The sequence below is a fragment of the Octopus bimaculoides genome, chromosome 9 (genome assembly GCF_046866305.1).
Source record: "Octopus bimaculoides isolate indiv1 chromosome 9, ASM4686630v1, whole genome shotgun sequence".
NCBI classification, from domain to species: domain Eukaryota; kingdom Metazoa; phylum Mollusca; class Cephalopoda; order Octopoda; family Octopodidae; genus Octopus; species Octopus bimaculoides.
The window spans coordinates 29,173,160-29,198,298 of NC_142936.1; the positions used below are offsets into that span (position 1 = coordinate 29,173,160).

Sequence of the window (25,139 nt, forward strand, 5' to 3'; positions counted from 1 at the left end):
CCAGTTCTTGTTTCATTAAGACAGCTCAGACAATTTATTGGATTAGCTAATTATTATCACTGTTTTATACCTCATTGTGCTGAAACTTTATACCATCTCAACAAATTACTGTGACACCGCAAGAAGAGAACAGAAAAGATTACTTTAACTCCTGCTGAAATACAAGCTTTCGACGATATTAAGCAGAAATTCTCTCATGTCTCCATGTTAGCTCACCCCATTCCTGATGCTGAAATTTCTCTTGTAGTTGACGCATCCGAAATTGGCGTTGGCGCAGTCATTCAACAACTCCACCATGGCGAATGGCAACCTCTGGCATTTTTCTCTATGCAGTTGAAACCAGCTGAAACTAAATATAGTGTGTTCAGTCATGAACTATTAGCTATTTACCTCTCAGTTAAACACTTCCAACACATTTTAGAAGGGAGAAACTTCACAATATTTACGGACCATAAACCGTTATTTTTCACTTGACACTGCAAGCCAGATAAATTTTCCCCGAGAGACATTCAACATTTGGATTACAATATATTCCAGGTTCTGAGAACATTGTTGCAGATTCTTTATCCCGTTTACCTGTAAACACGTTATTTTCAACTGCAGAAATTAACATGAATGAAATGTCAGAAGATCAACCATCCATTGATTTAATAATATACAACCAGAACTAATTCCTTTCGAGCTCCAATTTTTCCCAGTTGCGACATCAAACAAACAGATCCTTTTGCGATTTTTCTTCTGGTAAACCTCACCCTTTAGTTCCTGAAAAGCACTACCGTATACATACATATACATATATATACGACGGGCTTCTTTCAGTTTCCATCTACCAAATCCACTCACAAGGCTTTGGTTGGCCCGAGGCTATAGTAGAAGACACTTGCCCAAGGTGCCACGCAGTGGGACTGAACCCAGAACCATGTGGTTGGTAAGCAAGCTACTTACCACACAGCCACTCAAACCACTGAATAAAATATATTTTTATGTAGCAAATATATAGTCCTTAAATTTATTCTCCTTCTTTGTAAGAATTCTTCTAATAATATATATGCAGCCATTTCAATACTTGATACTGAACATATATACACACTACAAGTCTATTATTCTATCCTACTTACCAAAACTTTAGTCTTTGCTAAGTTTACTTCAATGCCTGTCAACTGTAGGTTTTACCTCCATCTAGAATTTATTCTCTAAAACTACTATAGATACAGCTATAAGAACTAGATTATCAGCATATAGCAGTTCCTACAGCCAGCCAGTCTGACTCTTGTTATAACCTCCAGATTATAGAATGTGGAAGCCTATCAAGAGCTTTATCTAGGTCAACAAATGCCAGGTATAAGGGCTTGTTCTTGGCTAAGTACTTTTACAGTTGTCTCACCAGGAAGATGGCATCATTAGTACTGCTTCTTAGTGCAAAGTAAAACTGCATTCCATCTATGTTAACTCTCTACCTTATCAATTGAGTTATTACTTATTTCTCTAACTTTCATAACCTGGTCCAACAGTTTGCTACCACTGTAGTTTCCCCTCTTTAGTGCATCTCCTTTGCCCGAGTAGTTGTTGATAATGCTACTACAGCAGTTACTGGGTATTGCACCTTCCTGTACTACTTGATTGACTATGCAGGTGATTAGCTCTACCAGTCATTTTAAGCCCTTCAGTGGTAATTTCTGAAGAACTACATGCCTGCCTACCTTTATATCCTTAATCTCTCTCTATTTTCAATTTGAATGATTGGTCCCTCTGTTAGATCTACTTGTAGTAGGCCTTCTTTCTCCCTTGCATTCTCCTTACTCAAAAACTTCCATGCTTGTTTTTTTTTTATTTCAACATCAGGAAGGGTAAATGCACCACTACCATTCCAAGTACATATCATCTATGTATAATCCAGATATGTAGGATTTTGTACACTTGTATACAGTCAAGGTTGAAGGGACAAACTAGTTCAAAGATCTCTGTTCAAAAGGATTAAGTGGAAGTAATACTATTTTAAGTTGTTATTGTAATTGTTCATCTGGTTCACATCAATCCTGATTGAGCAGATCAATGATCAAAGATCTTCTAACCATGATCATTCTATCTTTTTAGGGGTATTGAGGACTACATTATCCAGTGTGTCTTTCCTTTTTATAAGTGTTCTTAAGTGTTTAGACATCCAAAAATTTGGAATTGTACATGTAATGGCAAGAAGAACTGTAGTGTTGTAGCTTGCAACAGGAATAATCTAGACTCCATCCATGTCCTAGTAATCTCTCATTTTTGGTATTTTTATTTCACTGTTTAGGTCATCTATGTTCAGTTTATCAAGGAGCAAAATGCACTATTTTTGTGGACATCTATGCCTTATTGACATTTTTGTGCTAAGACATAACTCACGTATTTGACAATCAATCTAATATTGTTTGTACACTAGTACTGATTTTGATTATTTTTCAAATGTAGTATCTGTGAGTGCCTTTGGTGGAGGAGGAGAGGGAATTGCTTTTGCGGTTTACAAATTGTTACTTATACTTTCTCTGTGTGTTGCAAATGTTGTAAAGGTGTTGTATTTTTGTGTTCTGTGTGCAAAGAGGGTGGGGCATGTTTATAATTTTAAGTGTGATGGTTAACTATCTCTGATGTTCTTGTTATAGTTGTTGATAAGAAATATAAAGGAGTTTTTCATGGTAAATTTGAGATTTTAAAATATGTTTTCCATATTCTCCAACAACAATGCTCACTCAGCTGATATCAGTGATTGGCTAAGTTGCTCATAGAGTTAACCTAGAAGGGACAGGCCCCTTATTTTTTGGTTAAGGCTGTTGGTAAGTTTTCCTAAGTTACTCCAATCCAGATCCCCAATGCAAACCTTCAGATCAACCTTCTCCTATGCAGATCTCTAATGCAACTTAAAAAAAAAAACAGTCAATGAGTGGAAATAACCAATAAACTGATTCCTTATGGGATTCCCCAATCAAATTGCCAGCAAACCATTTTCAGCCAAACCAATTTCAACGGATTTCCCTCAAATCTGATGTTGATGTTACTTATTTTGGTTTGAAATAAAGCACTTGATCACTTAATAATCCTAGCTTAATACGGGGCAGCGCCGGGCTATACTGTTAGTTAACTTTATATTTTAACTGTAGTAATTCAGAATGACTGCTGAAATAGTTAACTAAATTTAATTGTAATGTACATGTTTATACGTTATATATGAAAATAAAAATTTGCACTTTTGTTGTTTCGCCCTAACTGAGCCGGACTGAGCAGACCTTTCACCAAAAACTTTCCGGCGAAGGTAAAGAATATGCATACCCGGTGTTTAGGGTTAGGGGTAAGGGTTAGGGGTTTGGTTTTTTGTTACGCCGAAAACGGGTGGTGTGCATATTCTTTACCTCTGCCAAACTTTCCATCCGAGACTTTTCACTTTATCTAGTGTGTTCTTGCTTTGATTTCATTTGGTGGAATGTGATTTAAGTGATATTCGGCTGCTATTTTTAGCAGATCGAGTGAGGGGTTCCTACAGTTTTAGTTGTTTTCTGTTTCTGATGAACATTGAAAGAGCAGATTAAATATATATCTTGTAGATCAAACAACGACGTAAAAGTTCCCTTGTAGAAATAATTGTTGTCTTACTGTTTTAAATAAAATAACTATTTGGTTTTCTTTGTCATTGTAATAACAGTAACAGACAAGAAGGGAAGCAATTTGTGGGGAGAGGATGAGTCAATTATATCGATGCTAGTGTTCAACTGGCACTTATTTTATCGACCCCGAAAGGACGAAAGGTAATAATAATCCTTTCTACTGGAGACACAAGACCTCAAATTTCTGGAGTGGGGACTAGTCGATTATATTGACCCCAGTGTTTCACTGGTACTTGTTTTATCGACCCCGAAAGGATGAAAGATAATAATACAACAAAAGACTGCGTCACACCTCAAGAGAGAAAAACTGACGTATTTCAATACCGGGAAGAGTTTGCACACTCCCAACAACAGAAAGAAGAGACACGGGGGGGGGGTAGCAGGTCACCTGCAGTAGAAACTTGCCTGAACCTACCAAATGTTGAACAATTATAAATAATAAAACGAAAGCACCTTACCAGAGCCAGTTGAGAAGTCATACTTGTAATGAAAGGTTGTCAAACTTCCTCATATACATGTGATTAAAAATATACGTTCGTCCAAATGTTTCCGGCGGTTATCGTTTTCTTCTAATGCTTATCAGAAATAAAATTTCTAATCTCTGCCAACGTTACTAAAAGTTAATGCAGCAACGCTTAATCTAACTTCTTTATTTCCGTCAGCGGATAAGTGAAAATGTAATCATCTCTTCGTTCTATAATTTATGTAGTGTTGATATTTGTTTAAAGTGGTTTTTTGTTGTTAGCTTTGTGTGGTGTGGTTTGGATGAATATAGAGTGTAATTTGGATTAAGTTGGGTCAAAGCACTAAATTTCTGACGCAAAACAAAAAATATTATTTACTTCTAACAATGACCACTACAGCTGAGTTTGTTTCCGCATAACTTCCTTTAAAATAAATATTTTTCGATGAAATTTTCCGGATTCGTTTTATTGATATAAATTACGATTTGACGATTAAAAAAGAAAAAAAATTTTGTGAGGGAGAGGAACATTGGCGAAGGTAAAGCGCGTGTACACCGCCCATTTCCGGTGTTTGCCCAAAAATCACGGTTTCAAAATTTTAATTTCCCCCATCCCACTTCAATTTCTTAATTTTTAACTTTTTCTCGAATTTTTTAATCAAGCCACGTAGAAGAATACAGAAATTACGAATCTGGGAATGTTTTTTTAAATTTTAATTTTTCTTAGAGAAATACCCATCACCTCCCCGCTTTCAAAAAGCTAAAAACTCCGAATGTTTCACTTTCGTTTGATGTTTCATGCATGCGTAGAATTCTGCTGAAACAGCAGACGTCAAAAATATAAGACCAGCACCAGAAAACCCGACATGCGAGAAACAGCAGCTAAACGACATTATTTCTGGAAAAACTTCCCCGCTTTCAAAAAAGCTAAATGTGAAACATTCGGAGGTGATGGGTAGAGGTTGGGGAAGGGAATTTGAGTATTTCTTTAAGAAAAGTTTTTTTTTTTTAATTCTTAAAGATTCGTAATCTCTATTTTCTACGAGGATTTAAAAAAAGGTTAATATCTAGTTTAACTCCCGGCCACCAAAACAAAACAAAAGCTAACAAGTGTAATAGGTGTAAAAAAATTTGTATTAAACGAATCTGAAAACCAAAATTTGCGCAAATGAACCGGGGCGAGAGACGAAGCCCAGACCTATTTGCTACTGGTGCAGGCAGGCTGAGCATATCGCTCGAAATTGCAGCCAGGGAAGAGGCCATGGGGAAATTGCTGCCTCTCAAGCTTCACCCGCAAGTGATTAGAGGGGATTGTGCAATCACAGCTAATTGTGGAAGTCTCGGTTGGAGGAAAGGCGTTTAAAGCCCTCATAGATACAGGCTGTACGATGTCTCTCGTGACCCTGAAGATGACAAAAAAATGAAAGGGCATGAGTAGTGTTCAGGTGGTCAGTGGCAGCAAGATTGGATGTAATGGTAGCAGCGACATGAAGATAGCAGTGTGAGGCATGACACTTTAGTAGAAAGTGAGTTATACATCTTTAGATTGTATACCTGACTTTCTACTATAAAATTGAAGAAATAGACGGAACGCTGAACTCCAGACTAAACAACTTAAACAACATTTATATACTTGGTAAAACATACATATCTTTAGTTATACATCTTTAGAGGTGAGAATAACTAGCTGTCGAGAGTAAGACCGAAAGATGTAGAGACAGCTTTTAAACATACGTCCATGCTCAATCGCTGGCCAGCGTGAAAGAGAATGAAATGAGCGGGAAACGCTTGCTTTATTAATTCTACGCATGCGCAGGCGTTACTACAACACTGAGGCTGCAGGCAATTGTGATTGACCATGTGGTAGACAGAATTGACATGGTGATGGGGATAGATGCAATCAATTGTCTTGGAGGTTTCAGTGTTGTTGGAGGCATGGTTTCGCTTGGATGTGCAGGGACATCATGCACCATAAGTCTGCAACATGAGAGGTAGCAGAGCCCCACGAGGGACTGTACTGCTTACACCATTAAGGACAAAGATTTTTGGGCGGTGTTTAACGGTCAGTGGTGGATGGTAGAGTGGCGCTAGAAAGGGGAGCCCCTGATACTGAAGAACAGGCTGAGCTGCTATCACTATACTTTGACGGGACATGCCAGGAGTGAGTTTGAAAGAGAGGTGGATTAAAGAGGGTGTCCTTATCCCATGGAAGGAGGAGGTGGTGAGTGGAGTGTTACCACTAATGGCAGTGGTGCAGCCAACAAAAGGCAAAGTCAGGCCAGTATTGGACTTTTGGGAGATGAATGGCCATGTATCATCTCACACAGGTGGTGAGGCAACTGATGTCTGCAGTGAGACACAGCGGGAGTGGAGACAGATGACAAGGGCAGCAATAATTGTCAACTTGAAGTCGGCATATTTGCAGCTCTATGTGAGCGAGAAACTGTGATAGTATCAGCTGATGTGATACAAGGGTCAGATATACTGTTTGAGTAGGCTGGGTTTCAGGCTAAATTCCAAGCTGATGATCATAGCAAAAGTGCTCAAGTCTATCATGGGAAAAGCAGACAGGATAAGAAGGACCACCAATTCCTATCTTGATAGACAAGACCATAGTGTATGCCACAGAGGTTGTAAGTCACCTCAAGAAGTTTGAGCCAATGGTTGGAGGAACCGCACTGGGGCTCAAGCTTCAAAGAGATAGAACAGGCTCATTGGTGTTCTGGAGGGGGAATGAGATCCCGGAACTGGGTACCAGTGACAGCAGGAGAGAACTGTTCTCAATGTCTGGGAGGTTCATGGGACACTACCCAATCACAGGGTGGTTGTGGACAGCATGCAGCTACATCAAGAGACGAGCAGAAGGGACAATGTGGGAGAGAGGACAGTGGTAATGATGCAGGAGATCATAGAGAGGACAAGATCAGAAGACCCAGTAAGAAATAACTGGTACATGCCCAAATTGGAGAATAGGACTGTATGGTGTGATGCTAGCAGCATAGCAATTGAGGTTGTACTGGAAATTGGAGGCGTTGAAGTAGAGGACGCAACATGCCTTCAAAAAGCTGATGATTACAGCCACATCAATGTAGCCGAGTTGGACACAGTGCTGAAGAGGGTGAACTTGTCCCTGAAATGGGGGCTGCATTCCATCAAAATCCAAACTGATTCAGCCACCATGCTTGGTTGGGTAGGATCAGTGATCACTGACAAAAAGACGGTTCGAACCAAAGGGACAGCAGAGATGTTAGTAAAGTGCTGCCTAGAGATTCTAGGAGAACTAGCTGCTGAATTTAGTTTGAAGCTGAGTGTGGGTTTTGTGCCTTCAGAAAGGAGCAAGGCAGGTGTTTTAACTAGGGTGAAAAAGGCCTTGTTAGTGGAGCCAGAAGATTCGAAGCAGGGGATAGCTGCAGTGTGTCGGTTATATGACTCGAAACTAAGGAGACTGCATGCCATACATCGTATGGACATGGATACAACCCTGTATCTTGCCAGGAAGGTTGACCCTGATGTAACTGGGCAGAGCATCCAAAAGATGGTTGGGAATTGTGATAGGTGTCAATCTATTGACCCTGCTCTAGGTGTGCATGAGCAGGGAAACATCTCAGTAGTGCACAACTGGAGATGATTGGCGGTGGATGATATGCTACTGGTAGGGGACGTATCTCTCGATGGTCGACTGCAGGCTGGGTTGGATGGCCATTTGGAGGGAATTGAAGACAGATACTGCAGACAAGATTGCACATAACCTGAACAAGATATTCCTGGAGCGGGGCCCTGTGGACAAACTGCTGATGGACAACAACTCTGCATTTCATTTGGAGACACTGTAGGAGAAGCTTGATAAGTGGAATGTGCACCGCTTCTTCAGAGCAGCATATAGGCCAAGTGGAAATGGGATCATGAAAAGACATCATCAAATGATCAAGGCCATGGCAGAGAGGGGCCGCATCCCGCCACTGGAGGCAGTGTTCTGGTACAAAATGTCATTTCGATCAGTACAGAGCGATGTTCAAATATGAATTGTGGCACCCTAGTAAACCATCAGAATGCCCTGCAAAAGAGAGAGAGCCTGTCTTTGTGGAGGTGGGAGAGGAAGTCTGGGTCAAGCCCCACCAAAAGCACACTGCAGATCTCAGTAGAACAGAGGAACAGTGACAGCTGTTAACTCCAAAAATAATGTTTTTGAGGATGGAATGCTACGTTACGTCTTGGATGTTCACAGATTTGTCGCTTTGTCGGATGAAGAAGGTGGAGGAGAGGAAGGGAATGAGACTGCCTCCCTACAGAGATCACAGCACATATATATTGAGCACTAAACACCATTCTTTCTATTTATTACTAAACACTGAGAGGGTGAATTAATAAGATTACATAATATTTCAACAAGAAATTATGTAAATTATGTAATCCTGGCAGTAAATATAACAAAATATATGTTTTACCAAACATAAAATATCATATATGTATTTTGTATTTTATTATGTACATATATATGGAGATTTCTGCGGGACAACCTGTTGAAAGCCACCGACCAGATTTGTGGGTGGTGTAAGGTCCCCTCCCGACCCAGAGTAACGTGGTGGTGGAACAAGGAGGTAGACAGGGCTATTAGACAAAAGAAACAGGCTTGGAAGGACTGGAAGAACGGTGGTAGCAGGGAATTGTACCAATGTGCCAGAAGGGAGGCTAGGCGACAGGTTTATTTAGCCAGAGGGGAAGCAGATAAGAAAAGATTTGCCAATGTTCTGCGCCGTGAGGACCAAAGACTCGAGGTATTTCGTGTTGCAAGACAGTGTAGGAGAGAGAATAGTGATGTTGTAGGAGAGAAATGTGTTCGCATGGATGATGGTACGCTTGCACTAAATGAGGATGCAAAGAAAGAGGTCTGGAGATGCCACTACGATAGATTGCTTAATAAAGAGAATGAATGGGAGGAAGAGAGCCTGCCGTATGTCGACCCAATAGAGGGACCAGCTATCCGAGTTGATAGTACCAGGGTAGATAAAGCAATTAAGAGTATGAAGACCGGGAAAGCCCCCGGCCCATCAGGAATCACTGCAGAGATGCTCAAAATATCTGGCAGTGTTGGCTATAGCCTAGTCACCCGTATTACGAACCAGGTGATACACGAAGGAGTCATACCCAATGACTGGTGTAGCAGCATCATAGTCAACTGCTACAAAGGTAAAGGTGACGCTTTAGATACAAATAATTACAGAGGCATCAAGCTGTTAGATCAGGTTATGAAAGTTACAGAGAGGGTCATAGCCCAACTAATTAGGGAACGAATCAATTTAGATGAGATGCAGTTTGGGTTCGTGCCAGGTAAAAGCACTACTGATGCCTTATTTCTAGTGAGACAGCTCCAGGAGAAATACCTAGCTAAGGATAAACCTCTGTACCTGGCTTTCGTTGACATGGAGAAAGCCTTTGACAGGGCCCCCCGATCCCTTATCTGGTGGTCAATGAGGAAACTTGGGATAGAAGAATGGTTAGTGAGAGCTGTGCGAGCCATGTACAGAGATGCTGCCAGTAAGGTGAGGGTTGGAAATGAATACAGCAATGAATTCCGGGTAGAGGTAGGGGTCCACCAAGGTTCCGTCCTCAGCCCCCTCTTATTTATCATAGTCCTCCAGGCAATCACAGAGGAGTTCAAGACAGGTTGCCCCTGGGAGCTCCTCTATGCTGATGACCTTCCCCTAATTGCGGAGTCACTATCAGAACTAGAGGAGAAGTTTCAGGTGTGGAAGCAAGGTCTAGAATTGAAGGGCCTTAGAGTCAACCTAGCTAAAACCAAAATCCTAATAAGTAGGAAGGTAGATAAAACACAAACCCCTTCAGGTAGATGGCCCTGCTCAGTATGCAGTAAAGGAGTAGGTAGTAACTCTATAAGATGTACCCGGTGCAAGCTATGGACACATAAGAGGTGCAGCAATATCAAAGGCAGATTAACTACGAAGTTAGTTTTTGTATTTGGCAGATGTTCAGGTGCAATAAACACTGTAAACAAACAGGAAACAACTTCTATCTCATTCCAGGGAGAAAAACTAGAGGTAGTCGATACCATCCGCTATCTGGGTGACCAAGTTAGTAGTGGGGGTGGGTGCGCTGAAAGTGTAACTGCTAGAATAAGAATAGCCTGGGCAAAGTTTAGAGAGCTCTTACCTCTGCTGGCGACAAAGGGACTCTCACTCAGAGTAAAAGGCAGACTGTATGACGCATGCGTACGAACAGCCATGCTACATGGCAGTGAAACATGGGCTGTAACTGCTGAGGACATACGTAAGCTCGCAAGGAATGAAGCCAGTATGCTCCGTTGGATGTGTAATGTCAATGTGAATACCCGTCAGAGTGTAAGTATCTTGAGAGAAAAGCTGAACATTAGAAGCATCAGTTGTGGTGTGCAAGAGAGATGATTGCGCTGGTATGGACATGTGGTGAGAATGGATGAGGATAGCTGCGTGAAAAAGTGCCACACCCTAACAGTTGAGGGAACCCGTGGAAGAGGTAGGCCCAGGAAGACCTGGGCTGAGGTGGTGAGGCAAGACCTTCGTACATTGGGCCTCACCGAGGCGATGACTACTGACCGAGACCTTTGGAAATGTGCTGTGCGTGAGAAGACCCGGCAAGCCAAGTAAGATCGTTGCCAGTGCCCCTGGACTGGCTCTTGTGCGGGTGGCACATGAGATGCACCATTTTGAGCGTGGCCGTTGCCAGTACCGCCTGACTGGCTCCCGTAGGATTTTCGAGTGAGATCGTTGCCAGTGCCCCTGGACTGGCCTGTGCGGGTGGCACATAAAAGACACCATTTCGAGCGTGGCCGTTTTCGTGCGGGTGACACGTAAAAGCACCCACTACACTCTCTGAGTGGTTGGCGTTAGGAAGGGCATCCAGCTGTAGAAACTCTGCCAAATTAGATTGGAGCCTGGTGTTGCCATCCAGTTTCACCAGTCCTCAGTCAAATCGTCCAACCCATGCTAGCATGGAAAGCGGACGTTAAACGATGATGATGATGATATATATATATATACAGTATTATTCTTTTTAACTCAGGTTTTGTTGGAACTCATGGAGTCTTGCATGCATAGTGGGCTTGCTACCTGCAGCCTACATCTCCATGCTATCTGTTCTTTCAACTATCTAATACTTTTCTGACTATTCTGGTCATGCCAAAGAGGCAAGTTTTGGCATGGCCAGGGCACTCTATTAAAATAGCCATGCTGCAAGCAAAAGCTTTCTTAAGGATGTGAGAAAATATTCTGGTAACATTGGTTTCATAACTAGATGAGAAAGTTGGGCTGTAACAAATTAGTCTCCTTCTCCTCCTCTGTTTATCAGAACGGTGTTAGATATACTCAGTTTAATGTTCACATGGCCTGGTTCCAGATCCCAGGTTGAACTTTGTATGGATCTGGAGTTGTGACCCATCTGTCCAGTCTTCCTGAGATTCTAATGCCCAGTGTAACTCCTAGGCCATGTGGACAGTCCTGTCACTGCTTTCCACCCACTGCATTTCTCTTCCCTTCCTTCTCTATCTCCCACTCTCCTTTCTCACGCTTGTAAACTTTCTCCCAGCTCATCCTGTCCAATCCTCAGTACTACTTCACTTATTTTACACTCCTGTACCTTGTGGGTACACTCTTATACATCTCCACCACCATCTTCTCTCTCTTTCTCTCTTTTCCGACTGGTGTAGCCATATATCCTCTACAGTAAGATACCAGTTTCTATCTCTCTATTATATTCTAACCTCTTTTCAACTGGAAAAAAGCCACCTCCTTCAATACAACTCCCTCTCTCAGCTGAGAGGTCTTTGTCTTGCAAGTTACTTGGTAACCTCATCCGTGATATTGTAAAAAGAAGGGCATCCAGCCGTAGAAATCATGCCAAAGCAGATAATAAAACTTGGTGCAGTCCTTTGGCTTGCCAGCTCCAGTCAAACCCATGCCAACATGGAAAACGAACGCTAAATGATAATGATAAGGAAGAAAGCAGATGTGTTATGATCAAATGTTCCTGAGATAATGAGGAATGGTGTTCTTTTATAGAAAGAGGTAAATATTTATTATACACCGGTAATAATGGCGTCGCCATATAAACTGCGGTCTACCATTGTAGGACATGAAAATGATGTAAGAACACTGACCACTTGTCCACTTCACGAAGATATTATAATATCAGGGTCCAGAGATTGGACGACTCGAGTATGGACCGCTAATAAGTAAGATATTGCTTCTTTGTGCAATTATTACAATAAGAATTCTTTCTAAGTTCATTCCATCTTCAATCGAAGAAACAATTCTAATTATAAAATACAGTGTTTCGTGATATTCTATTTTCTATTCACTTGATTACACGTTTATAATGGAGTAAAAGATGGTGCGATGTAATATCCAGATATGGAATCATATTTTATACCTACCGTTTACCTGTTATAGATTAGCCTAGTCCGAAATATACATGATGGGCCTAGTTTAACTGTGAGACTAAATACATATTCATATGACTCCTTACAACTCATGCCGTAAATACATAATGTATAGATGTGTATGTGAACTGGATCAAATAAGTATCTTAAAATATTAGCTAAGTTTATCAAAGAACAATCACAGAACAGAAACTGCATCGGAGATGAAACCTCTGCAATTGTTTTCGGAATATTTCATTTTAAGTAGCAAGATAAATGAGCCGGTAACTGTGTTATTTTGTTCTATATTTAAGAGATGAGGAATTATGTGCATTATTTACATTTGACGGATATTTGTCCTCTCCTTGTTTGTTGTTAACACAACGTTTCGGCTGATATACCCTCCAGCCTTCATCAGGTGTCTTGGGGAAATTTTGAACCTGGGTTCTCATTCCTAAGGTATTTTTCGATGTTATTATTATTCACGGGCATATGGCGTAAACATCGAAAATATCAACCGAAACATTGTGTTAACGACAACCAAGATGAGGACAAATATCCGTCAAATGTAAATAATGTGTGTTATTTTGTATTTAGACAGATGGAAGTGTATGGTTAGTTGTTATTTTATACCGGTACTAGAAATATCACATTTCGCAAAAATCATTGTTGGTGTTAACCATCATATAACATGTTGGAGCATCACCTTTAATAATAATGATTAAAATTTACGAGTTTTCCACTCAATTCTTTGTTGTTAATATGATTTATAAATTTGAGAGGATCTGAAATGACTACAGTCATTCCTTCATTGAGCTAAATAATAAATAAAAAGATAAAGAAATCATTTTACCATTTTTATCTCCATTATGGAGTAAGTTCAGTGATAGGTATGAGATACAGCAAAAATATGGCTGTTAAACAAAAAAAATTAACACTGCCGTTTTTTTTTTTGTTTTTCTTTTTAAGTTTTGCACGTCCTTTAACAGTTACGCTTTTTACCTTACAATTTCTCTGCGATGTTCTTCGCTTTACATCCATTCACAGTAAAGAAGAAAATATAATTTCGAAATCAATTGTAAGATAACAAAAGCTTTTAAAGAGCATGACACTTTCAGTGACATGGTCAGTTATCTAGGGGTGGGGGAAACAATGCATATTTACTGCATTTTTGGCTTTGTGAAGAAATATATTTTTAAGAAATTTTCACTGCCTTACAAAAATTATCAGCTAAGCAAATAATCTTCTGTAAATGCATTAAAAACACTATGATATATTTAGAACACTATTTCAGAAAATTACCGCTGTTCTTTTGTGCATATATAAAGGAAAATGTAGGTGGGGCAAAACAAGTAAGACAAGGTAAGATAAATTTGCTTCTTCAGTTCTTCAGAATTACATTTGAAAAAAGACTCATATACATCAATATCTTTCATTAGACATCAGAAAGATAAGAGATGCCACAAAAATTTAAAATATCTAGGTCAAATGGGAAAATGGCACATGATATAAAATTAACAAAACTCAAATAAATCTATGAACTCAGCATAAAGTATTCTCTATAGGTTTTCACGATCTACTAGAGTGGCTTTCTTCCCTATATATTTATGCATCATACAGTTAAAGAGAAGAATTATTGAACTTAGTCATTACTCATTTTACCCAGTTTTAGACATCTGTTGAAACTTGAATGTTATGAAATTAGACATTAGTGTGGGGAAAACTTGACATGGAATCCAACAGAAAAGAATTTTGATTGTTAAACATCAAAAATTATCCAGATACTTTATTAGCAACCTCAATTACAATTGGGTCAAAGTTGAGGAAATATTTCTTGAAAAAGAAGTACCTGTCACCTATGTTTCAAGCTCTCAACTTCAACAACTATGCTGATCAACATTTTACTCCTAAAGATGATCTAATTAACTTACCCACTTCCCCGACATTGCTGGCCTCGTGCCAAAATTTGAAACTATTATTGATATTATTAAGGCCATGAACTGGCAGAACTGTTAGCACACCAGGCAAAATGTTTAGCAGCATTTCATTTGTCTTTACTTTCTGCATTCAAATTCTGCCAAGGTCGATTTGCCTTTCATCCTTTTGGGGGTCAATAAAATAAATACCAGTTGAGCACTGGGGTTGATGTAATCAACTTAACCTCTGCTCTGAACTCGTACCAAAATTTGAAACCATAATTATTATTCAATGTAGGATTGTGGATTAGTTGAATCAGACATAATGCCTTGTAGTATTTGTTTATCAAACAGGCTGATGATCAAAGACTTTCCAACCTTGACCATCTTGTCTGTTATTCAAATAAAGTGCTCAAACAACATTATCCAAAGTGTCCTTTTCTTTTGTTTTCAACTGCATAGAGGACCTGTTATTGACTTTGTGGTCTAAAAGAAAGATGAAGTGAGATTCTCAGTTGCTCCATTAATTCATGGAAATGTCCACAGTTCATAAAACATTTCTCCCTATTTTTCAAGAGTTTGACATATATAAAGTTAGATAACCAAACGTGATATCCAAATATGGTATAAAATTAAATACTGAAACAAAATAACTAAGTGTTAATTAAACTAACTAGAGATCTTGGATCTTCTATGCAGTTGTTTGACTTGCTAATAATAGTAATGAAACTCCTTTAAATCTCCTGTTACTATCTTAAAGAAAGAAAGGACACTGCTTAATGCAGTCTTAGATACAGTATGCCTGAATAAAAGACATGAAAATAGTCACGGCTGGAACTCTAATTGAAACACTGGAATAATGGTCATTGGATTACACCTCATTATTGGATCAGTCCCCTGTTTATTATATAGTGGCTTCATCAAAGCTGAGGTAAAGGAGTGGGGTTAAACTAATTAAGAACAACAAAATACAAACTGTTTTGAGATTTAAATTATTGAAATTAATACATTATAATAAAAATTTTGGGGTATCTATGTATCTACTCTACAACAAGACAGCTATATCTGTCCTTTCTATACCTTAAATCTCTCAAATGGTACAGAGCCACACACCCTCAAAACTACCCTTCTCCTCCCAGTTGAGAGTTTTTGTCATGTGAGGGACTTGGTGTTGGTGCCATGTAAAATGCACTGGTGCTAGTGCCACGTAAAAAGCACTGGTGCTAGTGCCACATGAAGAGCACCCTGTACATTCTGTACAGTGATTGACATTAGGACAGGCATCCAGCTGTAGAGGCCATGCTAAAACAGACAGTGGAACCTACTACAGCTCTTGGCCCTTCCCTTTTCCTGTCAAACCATCCAACCCATGCCAGCATGGAAAATGAACATTAATGATGACAATCATGATGATATGCACGAATTTGAGACAGGAAGGTCCAAAGGTCAACTGATGGAACTTGAATCTTACATCTATCAGTTATCAGTCAACTATTTTACAAATGATACCAATTATATATTACTAATTACACTGGCTAACAAATCATCTAGTGTAAATAGAATAGTATAATTAAAGTAGCAGAAACAATTTATAGTACCTAATCAAAGAGGGAATGGCAGGTACTTTGTTATGTAAACAGTAATACAGTCACCCAGACAGCGAATTGGCTCAGTCATTAAGGTGTTAGATAGAATGCCTTATTTGTTCCAACTCTCTGTGCTCTTAGTTCAAATTCTGCCAAAGTCATCTTTGTTTTCTATCCTTTCTGCAGTGGATTATAATGAACTAATCCAGAGTAATAGGATTGACAGAACTGTTAATGCATCAGATGAGATGTGTGATATCTGTTCCAGCCCTTTGCATTCTGACAACAACACCTGCAATAACTCTGGTGCTGAATTGTATCAACCTTTTCCTTTCTACTACATCAGTGACATGGGGTGGGGTGACTGTCAGTATTATAAAAAAATATTTACACTGGCCTCCACATGACTGTGTCCATATCCTAACCAACAATTCCTCCCCACACCAGAATCACCCAGTAAATAATACCGGGTTCCATTCTAGCATTGTCTTGTGATTCTTTGCTGCCTGAAATTGGTGATTATCATGTACAATATTGTTTTTGTTTTCTACTTCCAGAAGTAATGGTTTTCAAGAAAGATGTAAAATTCAAGACCATGCCAATTTTGTGTCCAGTGTGTGTGTGATTCCACCAACTACATCACAGGAGGGTTTGATGATTACTGGCAGTAATGATAAATCTATTATTGTCTATGACCTAGACACTTTTCAGAAGCTTTATCAACTAACTGGTCATGAAGGAACTGGTAAATTGGCTTGTATAAAATCATTTTGTTATTAGTTATACTACCACGTGAGGACATGGTTGGTTGGGTTGATAAGGGGCCAGACAACTATCCAAGAGATTGACAGTTCATATCCTAATATTGGCATTACTTTGGTGTCTTCTGCTCTCAAATAGCCAAATCCAGCGAGCTGTAAATAGACAGAACAGAAATAACTTGCCACTATAAACAGTGACTACTTGTAAAACTGACAAACTGTGGGTATGACTATGGTTAAGAAGTTCACTCTTGAAATTAGATGATTTTTGAGTTTGATCCCAATAAGTGGCATCTCAAGCAAATGTGAGTGGAATTGGATCAATGAAAACTATTAGGGATGGACTGTAATTATTTGGCCTTAGTAGGCACCACCACTTAGCACTATTCCTTCCAAGATATGCATAATATATAATTTACTGTTTGGCCTTTGGGTATCTTTAGCAGAGTCAACTCTGTTGCAAACATATATTTCAGGTTGGATCTTTTGTTTGGCTGCCACTTTTCAATTTCTTCATTTTTTTGTTCCAATTAATTTCATATTTGATGTACTGGTGAAGTTTTGTAAAGTAATCATTGACCTGAAATTAATTTTTGTCATAAATCTGTTTGATTTATGGCAAAATAAAGAGTTAATAGCTTTTAAAGTTTGCAAATTTGGAGTAGTTTTAGCCAATCGAAAGCCACAGAGATATAGGTGCCATTTTCCATAGTAACAAGCTAAGCTGTTACCAAGCTGCTTACCACTTGTTCTTTTTGTCACTTAATACATTGGTATGAGATGTGCTAAAAATAACAGCTAAATAGGCCTTAAATCATGCATGAAAATTTTTGTTTCGGTTTTTGCATATTGGATGAATTCCTATGAGTAGAATATAAATTTGCAAAACTTTTCTGAAAATTCCAAAAAATAAAAAAGTTATGAGGGGCTATATGATGTGTGTAAAGCAGAATTCAACCACTATTTCATTTGTTTACAGCTGACAGCACATGCTATCACGCACAAAATGACATCTTTCAAATCCTGTTTTCTGACTGCATAAAAATGGTCAAACTTTAAACCTCTGTAACTTTTTTTTTTGAAAACTTTCTGGAAAAAGTGAAGTGTCTCCTGAGAAACCTGTTTCATATAGATGGCAAATATTGAATTCAAATCTTCATATGGGTCTAACTAGCGTGAAAGTATGTGCTTTGCCACGTTGACTTCATGGGATCATTAGTGGTGTTCTAATAGCCAAGTATCTATCAAGCCTTAAGCTGTCACTTATTGTCATCTGCATAAGTTACATTTACTTCTACTGGCCTCTCTCTCAACCCAAAAGAAGCTGAAATAAACTCTATCACTTCTCTTACTGTAAGTACAGCATCAAGAAAGTGGGTCATCTACCTAGTAATAAAATGATGCTTCAAGTATAAATTGAAGTAGTTTCTCAGGTTGTTTTCTCTCTTAGAATTTTTTTAGCTTAGAATTCTTGTTCCATAAGATACTTTTCAAATGGCTTATTTTCTGTTTGTTATCAGATACTAGGAATATGTGCAAATGTAAATAATTTAACAGACTTCAGTCAACTGAGATTATTCAAGTAATTAATAGACAAATATTTCCTCTACAGGTGTTTTTTTTTAATCTAAACAAACTAAGAAGGAAGACAACTCAGATTTAATCATTTGATCAAAATTCGTGGAGAATATATAGACGCAAGCATGACTATGTGCTTAAGAAACTTGCTTCCCTACTACGTGGTTTCAGGTTCAGTCCCACTGTGGCACATTGGACAAGTGTCTTCTACTATAGCTCCTTGCTAACCAAAGCCTTGTAAATAGATTTGGTAAAGAGATATCGAAAGAAGGCCATTGTGTATGTTTTTTTGAGTGTGTATTTTATTCATATACTTGCCTTGCACTACATGATGGTTGGCAACAAATATCACCAGTCATACACACAGTGTTGCTCATTTCCAGTTTTCTAAAAAAAACATGCACAGTTATGGAGAAATATTACTTTGCTTGGAAACAAGTGAGGGTTGGTAACAGGAAAAATATCCAGCTGTTAAAAATCTGCTTCAACAATTTCCAACGATGATGATGATGAGGACAATAATAATAATAATAAAATGCCCTAATTGCACTGGCTTTCACAGCTTCTGATCTTAACTAATTGGAAGTGTTATGTACATGTTTTGACTAGGTATAAAAGATGAGCTACAGCAAATATTCTGCTCAGTACCACAGATTTACTTGCCAGTTGTTTGACCTTAACCAGTTGAGCATGTACCTTGGTGGTTGATGATATGTGCATCTCTCATCATGAGCAGAAGTAGTGGGGGAGCATCATAGCCATGTGTTGAGAGGAATTCTTTGGGGTTTGAATAATTCACTTCTGGAAATATGGGCGTTTTGTTCAACATCCTTAAACAACCCTTATTCAGTGACCTTTTGCATGAGATGAGCTACTCAACTTAAGAAAATTCTAACTGGGCCCCCACCTGCAAGATTATGCACTGTTTATCTTGATATAGGATCACCATGTTGGGCACATATGGTTGTGATGCATATGCCTGGTGTTCCCTTATCAGATGGGTAGTCATGATGGGTATATTGGGCTTTGTTTATTTTACTCCAGTGTCACTTTGGTGGCATGCACTGCTATCTCACTCATAATAATAATAATTTTGAACACAGGCACAAGGCCATAGAATTCATGGTGTAGGTGTTATAGTTGATGAAATTGACCTACTTGATATCAGTGAGTTTTACTTTAACTGAAATTGACTTCACTAAACCGTGACACTAGTAATTAACAATTCTATTGTTGCTCTATCCTAGTTCCGCTCTGATTGAACAGACTGTTAATTATAGGTATTCCAGCCACGACCATTCTATCTTTATTTGTTAATTTCATAAATAATGTATATAGGATTGCATTATCTCATATGGCCTTCTTTTTTTGTTTAAAACAGTAGGGTATGAATTGAGAGCAATTTGTCTGATATTTCTAGCAGGTTAAGCTGTTTAAAATAATCACGAAAAATCTATGTACACAGAGTCCAGTGACTGAAACCATTAAAGTATAAAAGAATGTTAAATGTAAGCTTCTTGTCACTAAGTATTTGAATCTTCTTTTTCTAATTTTCAGTCTGTGCTCTAACTTCTGGGAAAGCTGGTACAATCATCAGTGGCTCTTGGGATAAAACTGCCAAAGTATGGATGAATAAACAGTGTGCCATGACTCTTGAAGGTATGCATTCTTATATCATTTTGTTGAAGTCATCCAACTGTTAAACATCTGCTTCTAAAAGGACTTTTTTTTTTAGACCAGTTTAATATATCTCAACACTTAGATTTCTCTTTAAAATACAAACCTGGATAAGGTTTTCTATGGAAGACCATACATTGTTGTGTGGTTAAAGGTTCGCTTTGCATGGTTTCTAGTTGAGTCCCACTGCAGAGCACTTTAGACAAGTATCTTCTATTATGGCCCTGACTGACCAAATCTCTGAGAGGCTTTGGTAGACAGAAATGGAGAGAAGCCTGTTGTGTGTTCATATAAGATGTATATGTTCATGTCTCCTTTCTTGACACCTTAGTTGCAAACAAATGTTAGTCATACAAGTGGTATTATTTGTTTGCAATCTTCTGTGAAATCATGATCCCTGCATCGTTTGAAGGACCAACAGAAACAGGTGAGGGTTAACAAGAGGAAGGACATCCAGTCCTAGAAAATCTGCCTTAATGAATTTTGTCTTATCCATGGAAGCATGGAAAAGTGAATATTAAAATGATTATGATGATGACCTGTAGTATGTCTTCCATCATTATGCAATTGATGCTGTCCAAAAAAACAACTACCACAAGGTATTTTCTCCAGTGCTTTAACAATTTTGCAAATTCACCCCGGAATGGTTATTTCTCTTAATGATCCCAGTTTAGGATGAAAGGCAAAGTCAACCTTAGTGGAATTTGAACTCAGAACATAAACATCCCGAAAAAATACTGCAAAATATTTTATCCAATACTGTAACAATCAATCCACTACGTTGACTATTATCAGTTTAGATAAAATGTACAATCTGCTCCCAATCTATTGAAATCATTCTTGAAGATGGGGGAAACTGTTCTATAGTTAAGTGCCTTTCTTATTTTCGTATTAAACTGTGACTGTGAAATAGAAATGGAATCATTTTTTCAGTTTAGTAGTGTAGTTTGCAGAGTTATGTACCTTGCTTTGTGGACACAGTACGTTTGATTGAAGTGTGAAATTATGCCCATTTAGTCAGCAGCTGTCTCTTGCTATCTTTCTCCTGAAATAAACCATTACAGTTCTCCTTAAAGGGATCTTAACTTCTTCTTTACCATCTACATCTGCTTATAAATGAAAGAATGAATGGGTTCATGAATAAAACACTAGATGTCTACACTTTTGATATTTATAACATACACATCAACTAGCCATAAATGTAAACAGAAACTTTTATGACATCATCTCAGATAACAGCAGGATTACATGGCTAGGTGCAAAACAGGTAACAAATTACAAAGAGATAGTTGTGGAATGTTTTCTTTCTTAAATTTATGAATGTCAAGCATGGCTGTGTGGTAAAGAAGTTTGCTTTGTAACCATGTAGTTTTGAGTTCAGTCCTAACGCATAACTTCTTGGACAAATGTCTTCTGTTGTAGCTCCAGGCCAACAATTGCCTTGTGAGTGGACCTGATTGACAGAAACTGTATGGAAGCCAATCATTTGTGTGTGTGCATTGACATTCTATGGTTTCAGTTATCAGTATCTGTCCAAAACAATGGCATGATGCTTACATTCTGTGTTGACCAGTTGCTCTATGCATTTGAAGAGTATAAAACGCCTTACTTAAAAAGAACAGGTAATGGTTAGCAACAGTGAGAGCACCCAACCATAAAAAGCTGCTTCTAATCCTTGTTCAACCCGTGCTGACATAGTGAAATAAATGTTAAATGAAACAAAATATTACTTATATACACTATATATATATATATATATATATATAGCATTTGACAGGCAGCATATTTAATTAGCTTTGAGTTTGTTTTTGAAAATTTATTGATTATCTCTAAAAAAAATTCTTATAAATGTGGGTAGCTTTGGTACATACTATGTAAGTGGGCTGTTGTAGTTCTGTACTATTACAAAACTTAAATGAAATTAACACTAACATTGAATATTTGCTGCATAGTAAATTACAAGTATAAAAATTTGGGATTTTTTTTACTTATTTCTTAATGATAATTAATTCTGCCTCTAATGCTTCAATGTATAATGTTCACTGAAATGTTAAGCATTCTATTATTTTCAGGTCACGAGGCAGCTGTATGGGTTGTGAGGTATATTTCTGCCCTTGATCTTCTGCTCACTGGTTCTGCAGATAAAACAATACGTGTGTGGCGAGATAATAAATGTGAATCTGTTATAAGAGGTAATTCCTATATTCGCTTTCTTTTTAGAGAGGTACAACATATATCTAAGAGTTAGCCCCCTATCTTTGCCAATCCTTCTCTATCTCTTTGTATATATCATGATCATTTGGAATACACTGCTGTGTGTCCCACTCTCAAGGAGAGCAACTCTTCTGACCCTACCAGTTATCCTCTCCTATCACACTGATTTCCAACATGTCAAAGGTGATGGTGATGGCCATTAACAATAATCTTCTCACCCACCTTGGATTGCTTTCTACCCTTAGCAATCACCATTACTACTTTCATAATGCCAGATCTGCTAGAGACTTACTCTTCTATGTCACTTATTTTGCCCTCAAGAAATTTGGTAAAACTGTTGTTGCTTTTGATATCAGCAAAGTATTCATAATGTGTCTAATACACAGATCTGTTGCTAAAATTGCCTGTCAGTAAGCTCCATTCCTACCAGATCTCACCATTGTAATGTATGGTGATAAAGTTCTCCCTGAATTACACCCTATCAATTCTGCTGTGGTTCAAAGTTCAGTTTTCTTCTCTATACTGTTCTTCAATAACCTATTTGCCATCACCTCTAAAACACTCCCTCTTACACAAATAATACCTCCCTTTATTCCTCCATAACCTGTGGTACACTGGCAGTCACATCTAGCACAGATCCAGTTCTCTTCTGAGTCCTTTGTAAAGATCACCTGCAATCTTCCTGTAGCAAGAATATGCTGGCTATCATCTGTCTCTTTAGAGACTCGCGGATATGGTTGAAAAGGTCTGAAGTTGAGATGATTTTTTTTTCTCTCTCTAACAGGAAATCTTCATCAGCCCCTTAGTTTCAGGTTCAGTCTTACTGCACAGTACCTTGGGCAAGTGTCTACCAAGCTGGCTTATTCTTTGTTATGGAATTTGGTAGATGAACACTGAAAGAAGCCCATTGCGTATGTGTCTATAAATGTTTACAAAACTAAGCTGAGCTAAGGATATGGGTGGTGGTGTCACCATTTGTGGTTAGGCTGAAACCAGTGAAGTTTATTGACCTGCCTATGAAAAGTCTGCTAGTTCTCTGCTTTTGAGTTCCTCTGGAATAAAAAACAAAAATCAAATCTCTTTCTTGAAAAACTGGTACAGGTTGCTGACAGATAGCTTCTAACTATAAAAATTCTGCCTCAATTTCCATCAGTCTAAGCTATTCTAGCATGGAAAAATAGGTATTAAATGAACTACCAGAGACGAGAAGAGTATGTTTGGCATCATTGAGTAGACCTATCTCTTATTTTCTTGTCTATGTTCATAGTTTTTACAGGGCACTTGCTTTGTTATTGGAGGACAAATAGGATTTGAAAAAAAATCCTGATTTACCCAAGATCAATGTCCCATTTTGGTATACATACTTCATATCACATATCGTAATCCCTCCTTCCTGTTTTGATACTCCCTTTTTTGTAATGTCCCACATTCATTGCCATAATATCTATAAAAGAATTTTTTTTTTTTGAAAATCATTATGCCACCTGTAAGAAATAATTATTGTTATGAATATTATCATATTATCACTATCATTCATCCTTGCAGGTCATACCGATTGCGTGAGAGACATTGCCATCCTTGACAACAACCAGTTCCTATCTTGTTCTAATGATGGGACCATTCGCCGATGGCTACTCAGTGGGGAATGCATCCATGTTTATAATGGACACAGCAGCTTTGTCTACAGTTTAGCTTTGCTACCAAATGAGGACGGATTTGTTACTACTGGAGAAGACAAAACTCTGCGTGTTTGGCAAAACACTTCATGTGTCCAGACCGTCTTACATCCATGCAATTCTGTATGGTCTGTGTGTGTCCTACAGAATGGAGATATTATCACTGGTGGAAGGTCAGTTACTTTGTTGCTTGTTTTATAAGGTTTTATTTTTTGTTATTACTTAAACTCTGGTTTATTCTTAATACACATGTACTTTTTTTTTCTTCTGATACATCTTTATCTCTCTCTTTCACGACTATCTCTTCTACCATTCAAATTAAAGATGTTACAAGTTTACACAGCCGCAGATCTTTCTTGTTACTGTGGAAACTTGTTATTTATCACCCTGGTTAAGCATTCCAGCCATGGCCATCTCATCTTTGTGTGTTAGGAACTATGAAGTTCAATATTTCCTTCTTTAATAGAGATGGTAGTGTGGTATTTAAGGTTGGGCTACTTATTTTTACCAGGTTGAGCAGTAAATCTGACAGTTGGTGTAAATTCTTATCTAGGAGCATGACATGGCAGCTATAGATTACAAAACTGCCTTAGAATATTGGGGTAGAATGGAATCCAGAGCCTTGCATAGTATATAAAAAAAAAGTTCTAAAAATGAAGAAATAATTAAATGTATACCACTATTATTTTTCACTCTTTTACTGGTTTCAGGGATTGGGTTGTGGCCATGCTGGGGCACAGGGTTCAAGGGTTTTAGTCAATTATATTGATCCCAGTTTTTTGGCTGGTACTTATTTTGTCAGCCTCAGAATACCTTAAGGTATTTTTGTTTGATGATGATGTTCTATGAAGGTTTTATCTATTAGTGAACATTAGAAGACAATATTTTTTTCTAAAAATTAAGCATGTAAATGCAAATGGTATATAAAAGGGAAAATGATTTTCTATCAGGAACTGAACCCACATATCTAACAAACCACATCCAATGACCCAAAGTCATGTCAAATGGGCCTATTTGTCCATCTGAAACTGAAATCTTGTTTAGAATTACTGGTTTTTATATGGGTTGAGGCAACCATATCTTGCTCATACATTTCATGTATTAGTGTGGTTTCTATGGTCAGACACCCGTCTTAACACAAACCACTCTAGAATGTACTGGTTATATTTTTTCATGGTACCAGCACTAGTGAAGTTGTCATACCTTTAGTATGACTAAAGAAT

At 38.2% G+C, this 25,139-nt stretch overlaps 2 protein-coding genes across 4 annotated transcripts in view; one reads left to right on the plus strand and one right to left on the minus strand.

Annotated features, from left to right (window-relative positions):
- Positions 1 to 4,683, minus strand: part of LOC106880424 (alpha-N-acetylglucosaminidase) — a 132,747-nt gene extending 128,064 nt beyond the window's left edge. For all 3 annotated transcript variants that reach the window (XM_089358120.1, XM_089358121.1, XM_089358119.1), the window contains exon 1: positions 4,094 to 4,683. In XM_089358120.1, the coding sequence (XP_089214246.1) occupies positions 4,094 to 4,114 (21 nt within the window). In that variant the 5' untranslated portion in view covers positions 4,115 to 4,683. The remainder of the gene's footprint in view (positions 1 to 4,093) is intronic.
- A 7,487-nt stretch (positions 4,684 to 12,170) lies between these two features.
- The window catches only part of LOC106880425 (phospholipase A-2-activating protein), a 41,966-nt gene continuing 28,997 nt past the window's right edge, over positions 12,171 to 25,139 (plus strand). The window contains exons 1-5 of the mRNA XM_014930340.3: positions 12,171 to 12,322; positions 16,568 to 16,755; positions 19,907 to 20,008; positions 22,099 to 22,218; positions 23,786 to 24,089. Coding sequence (XP_014785826.1) covers positions 12,183 to 12,322; positions 16,568 to 16,755; positions 19,907 to 20,008; positions 22,099 to 22,218; positions 23,786 to 24,089 — 854 coding nt within the window. The 5' untranslated portion in view covers positions 12,171 to 12,182. The remainder of the gene's footprint in view (positions 12,323 to 16,567; positions 16,756 to 19,906; positions 20,009 to 22,098; positions 22,219 to 23,785; positions 24,090 to 25,139) is intronic.